Source organism: Dipodomys spectabilis, unplaced genomic scaffold (assembly GCF_019054845.1).
Source record: "Dipodomys spectabilis isolate Male_0828 unplaced genomic scaffold, ASM1905484v1 ptg000024l, whole genome shotgun sequence".
NCBI lineage: Eukaryota > Metazoa > Chordata > Mammalia > Rodentia > Heteromyidae > Dipodomys > Dipodomys spectabilis.
In genome coordinates, this window is record NW_024870701.1 from 3,238,312 (window position 1) to 3,257,877 (window position 19,566).

At 37.9% G+C, this 19,566-nt stretch overlaps 2 protein-coding genes across 2 annotated transcripts in view; one reads left to right on the top strand and one right to left on the bottom strand.

Annotated features, from left to right (window-relative positions):
• Thoc1 (THO complex 1) overlaps positions 1 to 7,622 on the top strand; it is a 40,331-nt gene extending 32,709 nt beyond the window's left edge. Inside the window, exons 18-21 of the mRNA XM_042675354.1 lie at positions 4,122 to 4,205; positions 5,796 to 5,943; positions 6,750 to 6,825; positions 7,226 to 7,622. Coding sequence (XP_042531288.1) covers positions 4,122 to 4,205; positions 5,796 to 5,943; positions 6,750 to 6,825; positions 7,226 to 7,518 — 601 coding nt within the window. The 3' untranslated portion in view covers positions 7,519 to 7,622. The remainder of the gene's footprint in view (positions 1 to 4,121; positions 4,206 to 5,795; positions 5,944 to 6,749; positions 6,826 to 7,225) is intronic.
• Positions 7,623 to 8,585: 963 nt separating this feature from the next.
• Positions 8,586 to 19,566, bottom strand: part of Usp14 (ubiquitin specific peptidase 14) — a 37,504-nt gene continuing 26,523 nt past the window's right edge. The window contains exons 11-16 of the mRNA XM_042675356.1: positions 17,906 to 17,971; positions 17,406 to 17,498; positions 14,256 to 14,384; positions 12,343 to 12,403; positions 11,540 to 11,647; positions 8,586 to 10,328 (exon numbers count right to left, since the gene is read on the bottom strand). Of these exons, the coding sequence (XP_042531290.1) occupies positions 10,177 to 10,328; positions 11,540 to 11,647; positions 12,343 to 12,403; positions 14,256 to 14,384; positions 17,406 to 17,498; positions 17,906 to 17,971 (609 nt within the window). The 3' untranslated portion in view covers positions 8,586 to 10,176. The remainder of the gene's footprint in view (positions 10,329 to 11,539; positions 11,648 to 12,342; positions 12,404 to 14,255; positions 14,385 to 17,405; positions 17,499 to 17,905; positions 17,972 to 19,566) is intronic.

Below are 19,566 nucleotides of genomic sequence, written 5' to 3' on the forward strand. Positions count from 1 at the left end.
AGCATGTAAAAGAGGATGAAGATAGAAATTCAAAAAAAAAAAATTCTAAGTCAGCATGCTTAAGTATTCCTCAATAAATTGGGTGAAAAGGTAAATTATTAATAGCTGGGCACTGGTGGCCCATGCCTATAATCATAGCTACTCGGAGGGATGAGATTTGAGGATCTCAGTTTGAAGTCAGCCCAGGCAGAAAGTCAATGAGATTTTATCCCAGTTAACCATCAGAAGCTGGAAGTAGAGCTGTAGCTCAAGTAGCAGAGCACTGGCCTTGAGTAAAAAAGCTCAGAGACAGCACCCAGCCCCAGGACCAGTACAAACACACAAACAATTGTTCATCTATAAAAAGCACTGCTCAGAAGCAAGGAAATAGAAAGGTTAAACAAGTATAATAGACTAGGAAATGGAACCAAGAGGTTTTTTTCCTTTGTTAAAAAACATATAAAGCGGGATGCCAGTGATCCTAGGTACTCAGGAGGCTGAGATCTGAGGATTACAGTTCAAACCCAGCCCTGGCAGCAAAGTACATGAGATTCTTACCTCCAACCAACCACCAGAAAAAGCCGGAAGTGGTGCTGTGGCTCAAGTGGTACAGTACTAGCCTTGAGCACAAAACGGCTCAGGGACAATAGCCAGGCCCTTAGTTCAAGCCCCAAGACTGGCCAAAAAAAAAAAAAAAAAAATACCACCACAGGCAATCTTAGGACCAAGAGAAGCAGTAATTTCCTCATTTTAAGAATTGTGGGTAGGGGGTAACAAGTTCAACAAGAAATGTACTCACAGCCTTACTTATGTAACTGTAACCCTCAGTACATCACCTTGACAATAAAATTTAAAACTAAAAAACAACAAAAAGAAAGAATTGTGGGTAATTTGCCATTGATGGTGGTTTGATCTAGTGGTATAGCCACTTCAAAGACATCTGGCATTTTCTACTTATATATGCCATATATATTTGCATATATGTATGTGTATTCTGTTGTGGCATAAAATGAATTTTCTACTATGGGTTGCTGTACAAGTATGAAGGCCTTGATGCCTAAATAAACTAATTCATCCAAACAAGGATATAAGAATATAAGAATGGGGCTGGGAAGGTGGCTCAGTGGTAGAGTGTTTGCCTTGCATGCATGAGGCCCTGGGTTCGATTCCTCAGCACCACATTAGCAAAAAGAAAAAAAGCCAGAAGTGGCGCTGTGGCTCAAGTGGTAGAGCGCTAGCCTTGAGCTGAAGAGCTGAGGGACAGCGCCCAGGCCCAGAGTTCAGGCCCATGACTGGACCCAAAACAACAACAACAAAAAAAGAATATAAGAATGTTTACCATCTCAAAGCAAAGAATAGGAAATACCTTACTTACTACTATTCCTCATATATCACTTTGCAACAACAAAAAAAAAAGAATATAAGAATGTTTACCATCTCAAAGCAAAGAATAGGAAATACCTTACTACTATTCCTCATATATCACTTTGAAGAACTTGTGGCAATTCAGTAGAAAACTACATAGGATCAGAAAATTAATGGATAAAAACTTCTCTATCAATCCTGACATACTCAGGAAAAACAAACCATGAATACAAAGAATGCCATTATTTTTTAAGAATGTTATTAGAAGCCAGGTGCTGGTGGCTCACACCTGTAATCCTGGCTACTCAGGAGGCTGAGAACTGAGGATCATGGTTCAAAGTGAGCCTGGGCAGGAAAGTCTGTGAGACTCTTACCTCCAGTAAACTACCCAGAAAATGGGAAGTAGCACTGTGGCTCAAGTGGCTCAAGCGCTAGCCTTGAGCTGAAGAGCTGAAGGACAGTGCCCAGGCCCAGACAAGCCCCACAACCAACAAAAAAAAAAAAAAAAAAAGAGGAAGAATGTTATTTGTCAGCCAGGTGCCAGTATCTCCCCCCCTGTAATCCTGACTACCAGGAGGCTGAGATCTGAGGATCCCAGTTCTAAGCCATCAGAAAAATCCATAGGACTCTTATTTCCAAGTAACCAGCAAAAAATTTGGAAGTAGAGCTGTTGGTTTACGTGGTAGTGCTACTACCCTTGAGCAAAAAAGCTAAGGGTCTGCATCCAGGCCAAGTGCAAGCCCCAGGACCAGCACCAATAATAATAATGATGATGTTATTTTTCTAAAATGTACAAGAATTATTTATCAAATTCTGAATAGTAGCCACCTTCTGAGACTAAAGAATTAACTTAGGAGAGCAGGCAGGGGGAGCTTATATTTGTAGTATTTTAAGTCTTGACACCAATATGACAGAAGCCTGGGATTATGGGTATAGACATGTTAATCTTGTATATGTGTGTATACTGGTAATGGGGCTTGAATTAGAGGCCCTTCAGCTCCTATAAAAGGGTGGGTTTTTGGATCACAACTGGCCCTCTACATCTTGAACCATACCTCTAGTTCTGGCTTTTTGCTGGTTAATTGAAGATGAGTTGCTTAGATATGTCTGATCACATTGACTGTGAACCACAATTCTCAGATCCCAGTCTCTTGAGTAGCTAGGATTATACCACCCGCACTTGACTTGAAATAGAAAATAAAGTGGTAAATGGTTCCAAAACATTTGTGAATGATAACTATTTACTGTGAAATCCTGTTTTGTCTGTTGTAATAAAGAAAGAGTAGCCGGGCGCTGGTGGTTCATACCTGTACTCCTAGCTAACTTAGGAGGCTGAGATCTGAGGATTGTGGTTCAAAGCCTACCCAAGCAGAAAACCATGAGACTCTTATCTCCAATTAACCAAAAGTGGAGATGTGGCTCAAAGTGGGAGAGTGCTAGTTTTCTAGCATTGAGTGAAAACCAGCTCAGGGACAGCGTCTGGGTCCTGAGTTCAAGCCTCAGGACTGACAAAAAGGAAAGAATGGTGGCAAACTTACTGGTCTGTCATAGTTACTGGCTAGGAAGCATGTCATTATAATGAAATATTGTATCAACTTAAGAAACAAAGAACTCCCGCTCATCTGGTTGAACCACTACTAAATATCCTCATGCTGCTGATCACAAATATGGTACATAACATGTGAACACTGTTATATATTACAGACTGTGGTAGACAATTTGCTCCAGGGAAGTTAGAATGAACTTGTGACTTTGAAATTATGTAATCATTTAATCACAATCAAAAAAAAAAAAAAAAAAAAAAGAACCTCGGGGAAGGGAGGGAGGGAGGGGATGGTAGGGGGAAAACAATGGAGGGGGTAACAATGTTCAAGAGGAAGTGTACTCATAACCTCACTCATGTAACTGTAACCCTCTGTATAGTAGCTTTACAATAAAAAAAAAAAAAAAAAAAAAAGAAATATTGTATCAAAAGATGTGGGGCTTCACTTTTTGTTGAAAGCCTTTTCTTTTTTTTCTAGTTTTAGTCAAAGATGTAGAACATCTAATTTGCTCATTGAGTATCATTTCTTTGTGTGGGTATCAAAATGTTACGTCTACAAATTCCAGAAAGACCTAATTTTTTTAAAATATTGCCATAGTAATCTAAATTATAGAGTTAAAAGCTAAACTCTTGTGTGGTTATTAGCTTTGGTTTTTACTAACTTGGGACTTAAAAACATGTAATTGGGTGAGGACAGAATTTGAATTTTTTCCGTTCAAATGCTTTTAAACCCCTGGTCAACTTCAGAACCTTTCATGTGTAAGTAATGCATAGTAGATGTTAAATAATCATCAGACTACACCCTTTTTATTGCCCCTTTTTGAGAGGTTAGCTTTAAATGTTTTTACCTCCTTAAAAGTGTGGAGTTACAGCCAGGTACCAGTGGCTCACACCTATAATCCTAGCTACTCAGGAGGCTGAGATCTGAGAATCATGGTTCAAAGCCAGCCTGGGCAGGAAAGTCTGTGAGACTCTCTTCTCCAATAGACTACTCAGAAAAAGCTAGAAGGGACACTTTGGCGCAAGTGGTAGAGTGCTAGCCTTGGCAAAAGGAGCTTGAGGAGAGAGCACCCAGGGCCTGAGTTCAAGTCCCACTACCAACAAAAAAGTGAGTTCTTAAGTTTAATACATTCCTAACCCTATTTAACGTTTGAGTACCATTACAATCTTTTAATATACCATTTTATTTATGTTATTAATACCTTATGCTCACTAGTTACTTTATAATGCCCAGGGAATACATGCCAACTTTGGAGGAGTTCTTTGAAGAAGCCATTGAACAAGCAGATCCTGAAAACATGGTTGAAAATGAATATAAGTAAGTAAATTTTTTCATTAGTTGATTTTAATTTCCTCCATTACTCTCGGGAATTCTGTGTATACTAGTAAACTTAAAGGGGTAATTGACAGAGTAGCGCAGAGTGAATGTACCATAATGAACCATGTTCAAATTGTTGTATATCCTGATTTCAGGGATTATTCTTATCATATGACTTGAATTTACACTTGTTTCAAAGTACAAGAAAAAAAATCATTCTCTCCCTCTGTCACCTCTATTCTGTGTTCCCCTTCAAAGCAGCTTCTCAGAACAGCCAACATAATTCTCATCTGTCAGTGGCCAGTGCAGTAGCACTGTGCAGGCCATCTCTTTGGCCCTGCAGTAGTGAACCTGTCCTTCCTAAGATTACAGTCTCCTGTCAACATCCTTGAAACTACTCTCATTACTTTAGTCCCTTGCTCTTCCTGTCAGTCTCCGTTGTTGGCAGTTCATTCACTGCCTAACATCTCAGTTTGGAGTAATTTCAGGACTCAGTCACAGCCTGTTTATCTAGAATGTTCCAGGTGACACCATAGACTCATAGTTTTAAGTAGGCATTATAGAGTGTGATTTAAGAGTAAGGGCCCTCGTCAGGATGCATAAAGTTCCCACCTCTACCACTTACTGGCTGGTGGCTAGAATTAGCTTAAAAATACTCCTATGTCCCCTTTCTTCATCTATTAAGTGTTAATAGCTCATTTCACAGGACTATTCTGAAGATTAAATAAAAAGATTCACATTGAACATGTATAGAATAAAACAAGCATTTGATATGATTAGTGTCACTTTTGCAGTATGTTTTTTTAGTCACTGATCTCTTAAACTAGTCTTATGGTCAGTTCTTCATGCATCAGTGAACTTTAAAATATATGTGCAAGGACCAGAAATAGCACATACCTGTAATCCCAGCACTGGAGGCTGATGAAGCAGTTATATGTGAGACCAGCCAGGGGTCTATATAGTGAAATCTGTCTATAAAATCAAAATTGATTAAATTTAAATCACAACCCTAATCTCATACTTCCAATTTTAATAGTGAGTGACTATTCCAGACTCCTTCCAAGAACTTTTTTAGGCCTCCTTGATCTGGATCATACCTGCCTTTGCAGATACATCTTGCTACTTTTTGACTTTAAGCATACCAACTATTTGTCTTCATCTTTAGAATATATACCATCTGGCTCACTTGACACCCCCACCCCCAGAGCTTCCAGGTCACTCACTTCGGATCTCCCTGCTGAGATACACTTCCCTGCCCTAGTCCCTGTGAGACTTACTCCTGTAGCATCTAAAGTTGTCACATGTAAATGTCTTTTTTATCAGTACTGATACTTACCAATACATTCAGCAATGTTGTGTGTCTGGAATTTTCTGAGGATAATTTCCTGAAGTCTTCGGGCAGTAACTGCAGAGCTAGGAAAACCACTGTGACCTTGAGGCCCTGCTCTCCTGCAGTACTGTTTTGCCTCTGAGTTGAGAATGCACAGTCTACAAAACCTTATAGTTCCTGAGTGCCTAGTTCAATAAGGATTTGTTGATAGAGAATTTATCAGCTGAATGTGGTAGCAAAATTAACATCTCTTTTCATAGAGCTGTGAACAATTCAAATTATGGTTGGAGAGCCCTCAGACTATTAGCACGGAGAAGCCCTCATTTCTTCCAACCAACCAACCAGCAATTCAAAAGTTTGCCAGAATACCTTGAAAACATGGTAATAAAGCTAGCCAAGGAATTACCAGTAAGTACATATATCATTTTTTCCATACTACTTAGTTGACATTATTTTCTTTGCTAAATTTCTATCAGTTTGGGCAAAGAGCTGAATTTAGTATCTCATGTTTAAAAAAAATAAAAAAACACACCACATGATAAAAAAAATGCATTTGAGTATACATTTTTTAGAAAATGCACAAATTTGAGTTTGATACAAATTTAAACTTAAGACTTGAATTTTTCCTGTTTGTCAATGCATTAATCTGTTTCCTATCAGATAGTCAAAGGGTAGCTGGCCTATCTTTTTTCCAACACAATTTTCTAATGTATTGTTGCGATCCTGTAATACGACATTATCCTGTAGTCTTCCCTCCAAACATATAACTTAATAACCCCAGATATTTACACATGGGTTTGCCATGCTTTTCACTACTTGCCCAAGCCGGGGGGGCCCGGAGTTGTTCTGAGGCCCTGTACTGGGGATCTTATAACTACTTTACCTAAACTAAAGCCATCTCTAGCTTTCTCACTTCAGAAGTTGTCATGTTTAACCAGGCTTCAGTGTGTCGTGCCTGTACGCCTGTAATCTTAGCTACTCAGGAGGCTGAGGCTGAAATTTGAGGCTCATGGTTTGAAGCCAGCCTGGGGCAGAAAAAGTCCCTTTCTCCAACTACTCAAAAACTGGAAATAGCACTGTGGCTCAAGTGGTAGAGCACTAGCCTTGAGCACAAAGACGCTCAGGAACAGCACTCAGTCCCAGAGTTCAAGCCCCAGGCCTGGGGGGGGGAAGAAAGTTGGCATTCATTAAAATGTTCTTTCCTGCATCTTTAGCCTCCTTCTGAAGAAATAAAAACAGGTGAGGATGAAGATGAAGAAGATAATGATGCTTTACTGAAGGAAAATGAAAGTAAGAATTGAATTTTCTTGGCTATTTTACAAAATTGGAAAAGATTGGGGTTCTTGGTTGAGAGGTACGTTATTTAATTTGATCTACTTCTCAACTTATCTCAGTTCTGCTTCTGATTTATAGTAAGGAATTAAAAGGAAAGAGTAATACTTTAGGCAATACCATTCCTCTGATTCTTGGGAGCTAGAGGGGAGCAGCTACTTTCAGGCAGTCTTCATAGTTACAGTAGAATAGTGTTGATCTAATGACCATGACTGTAAGGAGAATATAAAGTTGTTTTAAAGTAACACTCATTAAAGTGAATAATATCCTAGTGTTCCTTTAGCTTTCCTGTTCTGTTGTATACTTAGGACTGCATATCATTGTACTTTGTTGATAATTTATATTTTCTGTTTCCTAGGTCCTGATGTTCGGCGAGATAAACCTGTCACTGGGGAACAGCTAGAGTTATTTGCCAATAAGCTTGGCGAACAATGGAAGATTCTGGCTCCATACTTGGAAATGAAAGACTCTGAAATTAGGCAGATTGAATGTGACAGTGAAGACATGAAGATGCGAGCCAAGCAGCTCCTGGTTGCCTGGCAGGATCAAGAAGGAGTCCACGCAACACCTGATAGTCTGATTAGTGCACTAAACAAGTCTGGATTAAGTGACCTTGCAGAAAGTCTAACTAATGACGAGACAAATAGTTAGATTCTTTTCTTTTTTATTAAAACTGTGATAAGATTTTGTTACCAAGCAGCATTTGATAAGAGGTCCACTGGTTTTGGTAAACAATAAACATTTTTATAACAGTTGTACAGTTGGGTGGTGCTCCAAGAAATAGAACACACATTGGCTCAAACCTCAGAAGGGATGGGAAGGTGGGTTGGGAAAATGGCCAAAATGAAGTAACCTCAAAATCACAAAGTATTTTTGTTATATATATTTATAATGAAGTTAAATAGCACTAATATGAAATTAGTTTTCTGCATGCTGTTAGTAGTTACAAAATCTAGCTATCCTACAGTGACTTTCTGAAACCTTGTGACTGTTTTGTTCCTTTTCATGTGTTAAAGATATCAGCAAACTGGTCTTCTCATCATGTCTTTATTACCAAATTTTATTGGCAACAACACTGAGTACTGTGACACCTGTCCCACTACCATAGCAAAGTAGTCGTGACAGCCCAATACAAAAAAATGTTTGCCAGCCCTCAACTTTAAAAGAAATGAGGTCTAAAACTTCATTCTTTAAGCCTTACAAAAATCTTCTGATCTCTTAAATCCTTAACCTAACTACATACCAGGGATTATTGTGAAGTTCAAATGAGATGTGCAAGCACCTGTACGCAGTACAACACTTCGTAGAAATGGCTGAACTGAACAAATTGCTGAACATAGGTAGTGCCATCTACTACTGCCCTGTTCCACACACAGCTCCTTCAGGATCCAAAGCTCAGGCCATAGTTGGTGATCTGAAGAAAATATAATGAGTGCAGAGCACTGTAATGCTCTTGTTTGGGCTTCACTCCTCCACAGCTCTAATATTGAAAGGACCTCAGTGGTAATGGCACAGCAAATAAGGCACATTCAGGAATCAAGATGACTTTTGCCTACTCGTCCTTCTCAGAGACCTACACAAGGCTGGATTCTAAAATAGCCTTAGTTTAAAACTAAATCCAACATCTACTTTAAAAATGCCTTTGGAATAATGCTTTTGCATCAAAGAAAATGAAACTGAGCTTCGTAATGACAAGGAAAAGTAAATACAGCTTTTAAAATTCTTAATATATTCTATACAAGGCTTTTACATCATTCTAAGCCAGCTTCACCTGGCTAGTAGCTTCATTATCTAGTAGGTTAACAAAATTGATTCTAAACTGCTAAGTTTACTATTACAACTATTCTAACCAAATGAAACCATGAGTAAAAGAGCTGGAAAGTTACAAGATTGACACAAATCACAATTCTTAGGGTCTCACTCCATTCTACTTTTCACCATTATCCTACTTCTCCCTAGTAGAGTATTGATTGCCAAATCAGTTCAGGTGAGAACTATTTACAAAGCTGTATCCCTGAAATGTTTTTCCCTAGTTAAGTTACAGATTTGAGAGGAAAATGGACATTATTCCCTAACAGTCTTAATGGTTCTGCAGAGCATTAAAACAAAAATAAGAGATGCATGATAATCCCTAAACTTTATTATAAATATATAACTCAAGCCAGTTAGCTACTGATGTTTCCTTACCTCTTTCCTTAGCAATCAAGGCTCCAAAAACAACTATCAATAACTAGTTAGAATATATTAAAAGGAAACCATCATATTCAAATGTCTCATACTCTGGTATTTTCATCATAACTTTAAAACCACTGATTGTAAATTTTGAGATGCACATTTTAAGGTTTTTGGAACATAACAAATGAGTCAAGAAATGAATCTCGTAAAACATCACTGCAGCCAGCATCCAAAGAAATCCGTATAAAAACTTTGTGTTTCTAAGTGGTATATGAGCAGGCAACAAAGTTACCTCTTAAATGGATGCTCAACAGCACAGTAATATTAATCTGCAGAAGTTTTATTAAATGTATCTGAATCTTCAGCCGAACTCCAACACTAAAAAGACAGACTTCAGGTCAAAAACTATAATCCCTCTTTTTTTTTTTATTAAATATCCTCATTTTCTAAAAATAAGCAACCAGAGCTCAACATTTTTAAAGCTGATTACTACAAAACCATTGCAAAGTTAAATGTACAAACCATAGTACATCAGACACAATAATAAATGTATAATCAAATATAATCTTACTGATCACAAATTTATTTTGTCAGGAAAAGCCAGCAACGGTCAGGCTGGACAAATACTTGATTGCACCCATGTTTCCATGGGATGTGGACCAGCAGCACTGAGTTATACGATGAAAGCAACACTTCCTTTTCCATCAACCTGGAAAAATTTTTTGTTAGATAAGGCAAAGGATGGGCAGCTATTTACTGAATGGTAAAGTGAACCATGCAAGAACAAATAGTAGTAGGTAATAAGTGTGCAATAAACATCACTACTGAGTCTTGGGCTGAAAATAGATCACAGAATGTAATGGTTGAAAGACATTTCAACTAAATTTTTTTTAAGAATTACTGTAAGAAATAAGTTTTTAAAGAACATCTTCCAGCCACTTTTATACAGGGCAGCATATCCAAAGTCAATTTTCTATAATTTTCTGATTGATGCACAAGTGGTCTGATTCTGCTCTCTTGTTCCACATGAGGGAAACAAAACCACCTAAAGGTCTTTCTTTAAAGCTCTGGATTATAGAAATGATCAACAAATAACATTATCTCATATCTAAGCATAAATAGCTAAATTGAAGATTATTGTTCACTTTCATCTTCCATTACTTCAACTCTGCGAGGCCCATAGAGTAGAACATAAGCAATGTGCCAGTCTCCACCACCAGACAGCCGCAGGATGTCTTCTGGTGTTACGATGCTGACTTTGTCGTCATCAAACTTGATCCATTCATCTAAAGAGCAAGAAAATAACTCTTCAAAGTTCTATTTGTTTCCAAAATCAGATTTGACTTGATGTACTGCAATCCTCCCACCAACCTGCTAACAGCCCTCCAAGTGTCATCCAGGGACCACACAGCTTTGAGAATATCAATGGTTCCATAATGACAACAATTTCAATACTAACTAGAGCCTCCTCCCAGAGCCTGCATAACATGATACTTTAACAAGACAAATCGATCTGAGAGTGGATTGTGGTCTAGTTCTGGCAGAGCTTATCTATCCTGTACAAGGCCATGGCTTTCATCCCCAGCACAAGGAGGAGAAGAAGGAAGAAGAGGGGAAGGGAGGGGACAAGGGTGAAGGAAGAAAAAAGAGGGAGGAAAGAAGAATAAGAAATGCAAGACAAGGGGGGAGGGGGGAGGCTGGGAAGGGATGTGAAGGGTAAACCAAAGGAGGAGGTTGCAATGCTTGGTAAGAAATGTACGCATTATCCTGCCCATGTAATTGTAACCCCTCTGTACAGTATGTTCACAAATAAAATAAATTAAAAAAAAAAAAAAAAAGAAATGCAAGACAGATATAAAAATCCAGCTATTTTCTGTTAGGCCAGATAATAGGAAGGCATAAAAATGTAAACCAGTACTGTTTCCCACCTTTATTTTTCTGGTGCCAGTACTAGGGCACAAACTGAGGACTTTGGGCTATTGTTTAGCTGTTTTGCTCACAGTTAGCAGTACTGGAGCCAGGCCTCCCTCCTATTTTTTGTTTGTTTTTTTTTGTTTTGTTTTTGCTGGTTAATTGAAGATGAGTTTCAAGAATTCGTGTGCCTAAACTGGCTTTAAACCTTAATCTGCAGATCTCAGCCTTCTGAGTAGCTAGGCTTATAGGTGTATGAGCCACCAGCACCCAGCTCACTTCTTTTCCCCCCTAAATTCTGAAAGTTATTATATTAACTAAAAAAAGTTATTTATATTAATATGTAATGCATTTACTACTGTTGATTTTTAGTGAATTTAATTTCTCTACCTTAATTGCTAATACTGGGAATAATTAAGAAACAGACTTCATAAACAAAAGCTCTAGAACCTTTAAAGAACAAATGTATAGTACCGACAGTGAGGGGAAAAAAATAGAAAATAATAGTTCTACGACAAAAAATCATTGCTATAAAATATGTAACAAAAGAGTACTCAACAATTGAAAACAGTGCAGAATTCTTTACCTTGTTTTCTTTTCACCCATGATACATAATGACCTGATGAACTAGACCTTCCCTGGTGTGTCAGCACTGCTTGTAAGTCATAATATCCACAATTATTGGAGCCAATATCTAAAGAAATACAAGTCCATTAGTATTAGACAATGAATACAAGTGTTTTCTCAAGGGAGGTAACAATAAAAAAAAAAATTGTTCAGATTACCAATGTAGTTTCTTACAATCCAGGAAGATAACTAATTAGAATGAAGGCTTCATGAATGGTATTTTTTTGGGGGGGGTCCAGTTGTGGGGCCTGAACTCTGGGCCTGGGCACTGTCCCTCAGCTCTTCAGCTCAAGGATAGTGCTCTTCCACTTGAGCCACAGCGCCACTTCCGGCTTTTTTCCTTTTGCTTATGTGGTGCTGAGGAATCAAACCCAGGGCCTCAGGCATGCAAGGCAAGCGCTCTACCACTGAGCCACCTTCCCAGCCCCATGAATGATATTTTTAAAGCTCAATTATACTGTTTGTCATATTAAGGCAAAATAATCTTCAAGTAACAATTTTAAAAAGTTTATCTTAGCCGGTTCTGGGGCTCAAGCCTGTGAGACTCTTTATCTCCAATTAACTACCAGAAAACCAGAAGTGGCTCTGTGGCTCAAGTGGTAGAGCAGCTCGCCGTGAACTGAAGAGTTCAGGGACAATGCTCAGGCCCAGAGTTCAAGCCCCACAACCAACAAGACAAAAAATATTTATCTTAATAAGTATGTGGCAAGACAGATCTTTACCAACATACATATATACATAAAAACTCAAATGTTGACTTACCATCCGCAAATGAAAAGGGTTCATATTTAACTTCTTTCTGTGGACTACCCTTCTTGTCACACTGAGAAAAAAACATCTTAAATCATTATATTGGAAATAACATTTACATTCTTGCTGAGTATTCATTTTCCCACATTTACTGGCTACAAAGTAGTAAGACAAAATAACAAGCTACTCATAAATTATTTGGCATATTCTGCATGGAAGAATTTTCACCAGCTTTTAGCAATTTGGACTCTCATTCTGCTGAGAACATGGAGACAGTGAATGGGTCACCTATTGCCATAAAATGTAATGTAAAATGATATCACTCTAGGAAAATGTTTGGCATTCTTGAAAAACTAAATAGCAACTGACATACAACTATATTTACACTAAAATCCACATGAATACTTAAACTATGCAAAACAGACGAAAACTGGAAATAATCCAGATGTTCTTTAATAGTTGCATGGTTAAGCAAACTGTGATATATCAATACCAGGAAATACTAAAGAATAAAAAGGAAAGAATCCTTACATAATAACCTAGACAAATCTGGGGAAAAGTCAACACCAAAAGGTTATTTTAAAATGGAAAATTTTCTATTTCATTCATATACTATTTGGGAAACAACAAAACTGTAGAAAGGGAAGTGATTAGTGGTTGCAAAGAATTGAGGGCAGAAGGACAGTGTACCTACAAAAGGCAACTATGAAAGATCTTTGTGGTAAAATAAATGTATCAATGTCAGCAACCTAACTGTGATCATTTCATTACAGTGTATAGGATGCTACCACTGGGGAAAACTAGGGAAAGAGAACTTCAACCCGCTCAGTATTCTTTCTAATAACGGAGTGTAATTTCTAGAATTACTCCAAAATAAATTTTAATTTTTTAAAAGGTGCTTTTAACACATACATACAAATATAATTTTAAGACGTGGTATTAACCAGATATCAATAGCTATGCCTGTAATCCTTGCTACTCAGGAGACTGAAATCCGAAGGATCTTGGCTCAAAGCCAACCAAAGCAGAAAAGTCTGAGAGACTCCATCTCCAACTAACCAATGAATAGCCAGGTAGGAGATGAACTCAAGTGGTAACAACCAGCAGTAGAGAAGCAAGGTGTGCCAACTCAAGACCCTCAATTCAAGACCTGATAGTTTTTAAAAAAAACAAAAAAAACGTGAGCTAATTCTAAGTAGGGTATTTTTCATGCCCAAGAAAAAAATTCTACATACAATTCAGACCTCTTAAAACTAAAATAACGGGACTGGGAAGGTGGCTCAGTGGTAGAGCGCTTGCCTTATATGTATTGAGGCTTTAAGTTCGATTCCTCAGCACGACATAAGCAGAAAAAGCTGGAAGTGGCACTGTGGCTCAAGTGGTAGAGCACCAACCTTGAGCTGAAGAGCTGAAGCACAGCACCCAGGCCCGGAGTTCAGGCCCCAGGACCAGCAAAAAAAAATAAAAATAAATAAAATAACATAATTTTTAAAATGTTATGCTATTATTTTAGTATTTCCAAGCACACAAGAAGCACCTACTAAGATGACTTGGTTGTAACAGTACACATTCAGGAATCACTATTCTGGCACCTACAATCCCATCTAAAAATAGGAATGATTCTAAGCCTAACAAGGAATACAATCACATATATGTTTATATAACAGAAATACAATCTGCAGGTTACAGCAGAAAAGAAAGTATCAAGTTCTTGTTTCTTATGCTAACTTTAGTTTTTACATTTGAAACTTTAAAGGCTTATTACACCAATATATGTAGGCTGTGCACACTTCCTAATTAAAATACAAGTTCATCCAATTATACAAATAGGTTAACAATCCAAGGTAATTGTTGAGGGCTGATTAAAGATTAAAATATTAAAAAGCTGGCAATAAGAAAAAAAAAAGTTGGCAATAAGAACCTACTACATTTGGCTGCTGATTCACTTTTTTATCTTCTAGATCCTTGAATTTTGATCGAAAAGAAATCATTTTTTCTTGCAGTTCTGGAGTACATAGTTCATAAACATCCAACATGAGAGGAAATTTAACATCCTACATACAAACCAAAAAGAAAGAAAATTTGTAATCAGATATATGGATTCATATATGTATGTGTGTGTGTGTGTGTGTGTGTGTGTGTGTATATATATATATATATATAAATAGACATATCACAATTCTGAAGGAATGCTTTAATAATTCAAATAAAATTGGAGATAAAATCTTGTGCAATTTATCTTGCCATGTAAGTGTAACCCCTCTATACAATATTTTCACAATAAAAAAAAAATCTTGTGCAAATCATGTGGAATACTTTACAACTGTAAATTCTTTACTTACTCTTATGACCAGATTCTGTTTTTAAATATTGTAATCTTTAATCAATCCTCAATAATTGCTTTTCAAATGTGTTCTCATTGCATGAAACTGATCACAGAGAAAGACAAACACTGGAGATTCACACCTATAATCCTAGGCATTCATGAGGCTGAGATCTGAGGACTGAGGACTGAGGTTCAAGTTCATCAGGGCAGACAAATCTGAGAAACTCATATCCAATTAACCAGCAAAAGGCCAGATTTGGAGGTATAGCTTAAGCAGTAGAGCACCAGCCTTGACCAAGAACACTAAGCAAGTGTTTAAGGCCCTGTGTTCAAGTCTCAGTGCTGTCACAAAAATATATGAATTAATAGAAGCAGCAACTCAGCAATATTAGGCTGGATGCTATGAAAATAATGAAATCGCAATACTGGAGTCAATTTAGAATTTTTTTCTAATGTAAAGTTTAATTTTACACACAGGACTGATATGCTCCAAGAATTTATGTTAAAATACTAATCTGAGGGTTGGGAATGTGGCTCAGTGGTAGAGCGCTTGCCTTGCATGCCTGAAGCCCTGGGTTCGATTCCTCAGCACCACATAAGCAAAAAGAAAAAAGCTGGAAGTGGCGCTGTGGCTCAACTGGTACAGCGCTAGCCTTGAGCTGAAGAGCTGAGGGACAGCGCCCAGGCCCAGAGTTCAGGCCCCACGACCGGACCCAAAAAAAAAATAATAATAATAAAATAAAAAATAAAAATAAAATACTAATCTGAGTGCTAGTAGCTCATGTCTCTAATCCTAGCTACTCAGGTGGCTAAGATCTGAGGATCACAATTCAAAGACAGATAGCCCAAGGCAAGAAAAGTCTGTAAGGCTGGTTGGTGTCTAATGTCAGAAATGGAGGTGTGGCTCAAGTTGTAGAGCACCAGTCTTTTTTATCTGGCTGGTCATGGGGCTTGATCTCTGGAACTAGACACTATCCCTGGGCTCCTTTTGCTCAAGGCTAGTGCTCAACCACTAGAGCCACAGCACCACTTGCAGTTTTTTCTGTGATTAATTGGAGGTAAGAGTCTCACGGACTTTCCTGCCTGGGCTGGCTTGGAACTTCGATCCTCAGATCTCAGCCTCCTGAGTAGCTAGGATTACAGGGATGAGCCACGGGTGCCCAGCTAGAGCACCAATCTTGAGTGGTAAAGTTTAAGGGACAGCACCTAGGCCCTGAGTTCAAGCTGTCAAACCATAATATTTTAAGTAAGTAAATACAAGTATAGACACTTAAACTATATAAACTACATTTATCCTTCTTATAAAACTCTACAGCTATTAGAAGATGTGTTACAAATTTCAGCTCATGAGTTTAGACCCTTTCTAAAGATCAGAAGTTCCCTGGACATAAGACATAATAAGCAAAGCCAGCACTCAACACAGTTAAATCTTAACACTGGCTTCTAAATTTCAGTACTCGGGGCTGGGAAGTTGGCTCAGTGATAAGAGTGCTTGCCTTGCATGCATGAGGCCCTGGGTTCGATTCCTCAGCACCACATATGCAGAAAAAAGACAGAAGTAGCGCTGTGGCTCAAGTGGTAGGGCACTGGCCATGAGCTGAAGAACTGAAGGACAACACCCAGTTCATCCTCCACGACCATCAAAAAAAATTAAATAAATAAATTTCAGTACTCTTCAGGCTCCAGGGTTTTACTTTTGTCACCTACAAAAAAGCCACTACCTGGAATATAGTGCAGTGGTGCTGTACTGCACTCCTTATTCTCATGCAGCATACTGAATCAGTATTTCAGAAACAAAGAATGTGACCTAGGGCAGTATTTCTGGGAAGAAGAGATCTATCAGAATTATCTGTGAATTCTTTGAAAACTCTACATCTGGTCCAGCCTAAGATGTTATCAGATATTTGGGGCTGGGGAAAAGAAGCCAGGCATTTATACAATTAAAAATGAATCAGCAGGTAATTCTAGTACACATTTGTAGTTAAGAACCGAATGTCTAATTTTGATACAAGGACATATGCTTGTACTGGTAGCAATAGGGACAACTAAAGCAGATCACAGGTTCTAGGTCAGCTTCAGCTACAATGAAAGACCTAGTATTGCCGGGTGCCGGTGGGTCACGCCTGTAACCCTAGCTACTCAGGAGGCTGAGATCTGAGGATCACGGTTCAAAACCAGCCAGGGGATGGGGCTGGGAAGGTGGCTCAGTGGTAGAGCACTTGCCTTGCATGCCAGAGGCCCTGGGTTCAATTCCTCAGCACCACATAAACAAAAAGAAAAAAGCCGGAAGTGGCGCTGTGGCTCAAGTGGTAGAGCGCTAGCCTTGAGCTGAAGAGCTGAGGGACAGTGCCCAGGCCCAGAGTTCAGGCCCGACGACCGGACCCAAAAAAAAAAAAAAAGAAAAGAAAAAACAGCCAGGGGAAGGAAAGTTCATGAGACTCTTATCTCCAATTAACCACTAGAAAACCGGAAGTGGCACTGTGGCTCAGGCGGTAGAGTGCTCCCCTTGAGCTGAAGAGCTGAGGGATAGCGCCCAAGCCCACAGTTCAAGCCCCACAACCGACCAAAATAAAGAAAAAAAAAAAAAGACCTTGTCTTAGAAATTTAAAAAAAAAAAGTTACATATTGATGAGTCCTTTATATATTTCAGACACTTAACTATCTCTAAGGAAATAAAGAAACCTATTTTCCACTACAGATGAATTTCAAAGAACTATATTTTATGTACAAGCTAAACTTTATTACTAACCTTAAGAACTTTGGCATTCACAGATTCCTTCTCTTTATAAAAAAATCGAACCATCTGAATCGTTAAGTAAGCAGGTAGTCGGCTGATCTTCGACTGAAAAGAGAAAATGGGGAGAAAAATCATATATATATATATATACACACACACACACACACACATATATATATATATTTTTTTTTTTGGTCAGTCCTGGAGCTTGAACTCAGGACCTGGACACTGTCCCTGACTTTCTTTTGCTTAAGGCTAGCACTCTTGAGTCACACAGCAACCCTTCCAGCTTTTTTTCTGTGTATGTGGCACTGAGGAATAGAACCTAGGACTTCATGCATGCTAGGCACTCTACCACCAAGCTACATTCCCAGCCCCCAAGAAAATACTTAACATCCAAATATAATAGTTTTTAATTCCATGGTGATAGAAAATAAAGATTAGTTAAGATTTGTAAACTGGAAAACTTTCAGTGAAATGGAACTCAAATTCAAAACAAATGCACAACTTACAGATTTGATGTACAAAGCGTTTCTCTGTAATGTTGGAGATTGTTTGGTAATTTCTTCCTGAAGTCGCTAAAAAAAAAAAAATGACAGACAAAATGGGTTTTAAAGACTTTTTTCCTGCAGCATAGAACCACACCTGACTCTTTAAAACCAAAGGAAAAAAAATTACTATTAGTATATGATCAATCAATGGATTTACATTAGTGAGAAACAAACTGTAATGAAAACAATAGGAAAAGCTTTCAGCTATTGTTATAATTCTTATAAGGCACTAATTTACAAGTAAATAACTTATTTTAAGTATAGTGACTAAAGTTTTTAGTTATAATCCAAATGATGCTCAGCTTCTGGGAGGATGGATGAATAGATAAATAGATCAATCAATCGATCGATCGATCACCAGTCAGGTTACTTTTAAATCTGAGAAGTCACAACACAGAAAACTTAGGAAGTCTTTTGCCATTATACTTCTTATAATCAACATAATCACCTATTTCCTGCAGTGTATGTGACACTGGCAATGTTTTCACTTCTCTAGGCATCATATCTTAAAGTTAATTAAAAAAATCTGTATTATAGTGTTGTAGTCTCAAGTACATAAATCAATACATGTGGCAAACGTAGGAAACAATCTGACATCTAGTCTATGTTCAATAAAATTAGCTATTTATAATGGTATATAGAAAAAATGAGCATTACTAAACAAAACAAAAAAATCTGATTTACAAAGCCTTATTGATCATGCTTTAACATTTGTGTAATTTTTATCACAGGACTTAATATTTAATTCATCACCAAAAGAGACATAATGGCCAAAATTACTCAAGAATAATAAAATAAAAATAAGACAAAAATCTTTAAATTATTTTTAAAATTTTTAACTTTGTTTTTTGAGTAAATGTCTCAAAGTCATGATTCTTCTATTCTCCTATCAACACCACAACATCCAGCTAAAAACCTTTAAAGTTACAATGGAAATAAATGCAACTCGGGAATATATGTCTTTTTAAAAGGTTCAGGTGGAGGGGCTGGGAAGGTAGCTCAGTGGTAGAGTGCTTGCCTTGCATGTATGAGGCCCTGGGTTAGATTCCTCAGCACCACATAAGCAGAAAAAGCCAGAAAGGGTACTGTGGCTCAAGTGTTAGAGCACTAGTCTAGAGCTAAAGAGCTGGGGGACAGTACCCAGGCCCAGAGTTTAGGCACCATTACTGACAAAAAAAAGGGAAAAAAAAAAGTTCAGGTGGAGCAAGGCATTGATTCATTAACATTAAACAAAACCAATAATACTATATCTCATAACCAAATGATCTTTCTCTAATACATGTGATTTTCTTGGTAAGGCATATCAATCTTCCTGAACTTGAGAATACATTTGAGGATCATGCTACACACTAGTATCACCAACAAAAAGCACACACATAAACACACAGGCACCAAGATTACTGTGCAAAGAACACTTGTGAATTGAAGTAAGAAGTCAGAGCACTCTCTTGCTTGACCTATATGTGGGAAGCCATTCAGTAACATGTCTGTGAATGACTATTAAAGCACAGTGAGGCAAGGTGCTGGTGGCTGATGCCTATAATCAAAGCTACAGGCTGAAATCTGAGGATCATAGCTCAATGTCAGTCCAGGTAGGAAAGTCCATGAGACTCTTACCTCCA